The 1,720-nt window shown below is 60.9% G+C and overlaps 1 protein-coding gene across 2 annotated transcripts in view; it reads left to right on the top strand.

The window, feature by feature from the left end:
• The first annotated feature begins 435 nt into the window (after positions 1–435).
• MNT (MAX network transcriptional repressor) overlaps positions 436–1,720 on the top strand; it is a 60,291-nt gene continuing 59,006 nt past the window's right edge. For both annotated transcript variants that reach the window (XM_006016105.3, XM_006016106.3), the window contains exon 1: positions 436–688. In XM_006016105.3, coding sequence (XP_006016167.1) covers positions 616–688 — 73 coding nt within the window. In that variant the 5' untranslated portion in view covers positions 436–615. The remainder of the gene's footprint in view (positions 689–1,720) is intronic.

Here is a 1,720-nt window from a genome sequence, read left to right as displayed (position 1 = left end):
GGGCAGGGGGTCGGACTAGATGATCTGCTCAGGTCCCCTCCAACCCTACATCTATGAATCTACTTTGGTAAAGACACAGGGTCTAGGCCTAGCCAGGACAGTTTGCAAGAGGGGTGAGATTTTTTGTACATGTTATTATGACTCTATTTCATGTTCCAGGTCAAATCAGTTCGAAATCTTATGGCCTGAGCAGGTGAGATGCGCAGGCTCTCCCTGGAGCACCCACTAGTAAAACGAAATCCATAAAGCAGAGAGATTTAAGAAGGAGTAAACCTGCCCCCCCCTCCCCGCAGACTCCTCGCCCGGAGTTAACTCCACCCCTGCACCCGGCGTGCACAGCCCCGGTCCGGCGAGCGGCGGGGATCCAGGCCGGGTTTCCCCCGCCGCCCGCCTGTAGTAGCCCAGGGCAGTGTCAGTCCTTTTTCCTTGTTGTGTTTCTGTTACTCATCGCCATCTTGTTGCAAACCCTTTTCTTGTCTGCAAGACTCGCCGGGGATCGGGCTGGGGGGGTGCTTTGCAGGGGCATTTTTGCACGGGGGGACAGACCAGGCGAAGGAACCCCCTCTATCCGAGCCTCCGGGATTGTGGCCCCTCCACCGCAAGGCAGCCCGAGAGATGAGCATTGAGACGCTGTTGGAAGCAGCCAGGTTTCTGGAATGGCAAGCCCAGCAACAACAGAAGACACGTGGTAAGGGGGGACAGCGCGGAAAACCGGGATCCGAGCTCTTTAAAGACACAGGACACCATTTCCCGCCGGCGGGGAAGCGGCAGCGCCTTTCTCGGGGCCCGAGACCCGACTGCGGGGCCGGGGCGTGCAGGGCGCCTCTTGCTTTCCGAGCTGATTTTGCAGCGGGGGGTGAAACCATGCTTCCCCCCTTGAGTAAAAGGAGGGTGGCAGGCAGGCAGGCAGGGGGCACGGGCTTTTTTGCGGGGTGGGAGCGGAGCTCGAAGGAGGGAGGTGCTGACACATCCTTGCAAGGGCTCGGGGGAGCCTGGGGTTGGAGAGGTAGGGGGCAGCTGGATGCGGAGCCAGGTTGCCGGAGCTCCGCTCCCCTCCCCTCCCCTCCCCTCCCCTCCCCCCGGGTCTAGCCCGGCTCGGCTCTGATCCCGGAGCCTGTCTCGCTCGCAGGCTGCAGACAGACTCTTGATTAGTTTTTCTCTTTGCTTAAACGGTGCAAACAGTCGCATGCGAAAAGTAAGTAGCCATGGAAGCATGGGTTTGTTTTTTTTCCCTTTCTTTCTTTCTTGCAAACGGGTTTTTATCATGAATGGGTTGGGAGACACGGGGTTTCAATGCGTCAAAAATGCACCCCCCCCCCCCCCCCCCCCCAAGCTGTTCTCCTGGCCGGCAGGCTCATGCCTGGGCTCGCATTTCCTGGTGGGGAGGATCTGCCTCCGCGGTCGTGGGTTTAGGGCGGTGGCAGGGCTCCAGCGGAGCGGGCTGAGGCTGCCTTTGCATAATGCAATGACACGGAGCGTCAGATGATACGCGGCAGTTCCTCCTCCCTCCCTCCCTCGTGTGTGATACATTGCACACGGCCTCCTCCCTCCCTCCTGCGTGCGTGTGTGTGTGTGTGTGTGTGTGTGTGCGTGCGCACATCCCCTCCCTTCCTGGAAACGTGCAGGGCCGGGGCGCCCGTGTCCCCGGGATCCCTCGTGGGCAGACGGGCCCGGCCCGCGGGCCGCCCCTCCCCCTTGGACTGTTGCGTGGCGCCGGGTT

This window comes from Alligator sinensis, unplaced genomic scaffold, assembly GCF_000455745.1.
Source record: "Alligator sinensis unplaced genomic scaffold, ASM45574v1 scaffold118_1, whole genome shotgun sequence".
Classification (NCBI taxonomy): Eukaryota; Metazoa; Chordata; order Crocodylia; family Alligatoridae; genus Alligator; species Alligator sinensis.
This window is presented reverse-complemented; position numbering and strand designations above follow the sequence as displayed.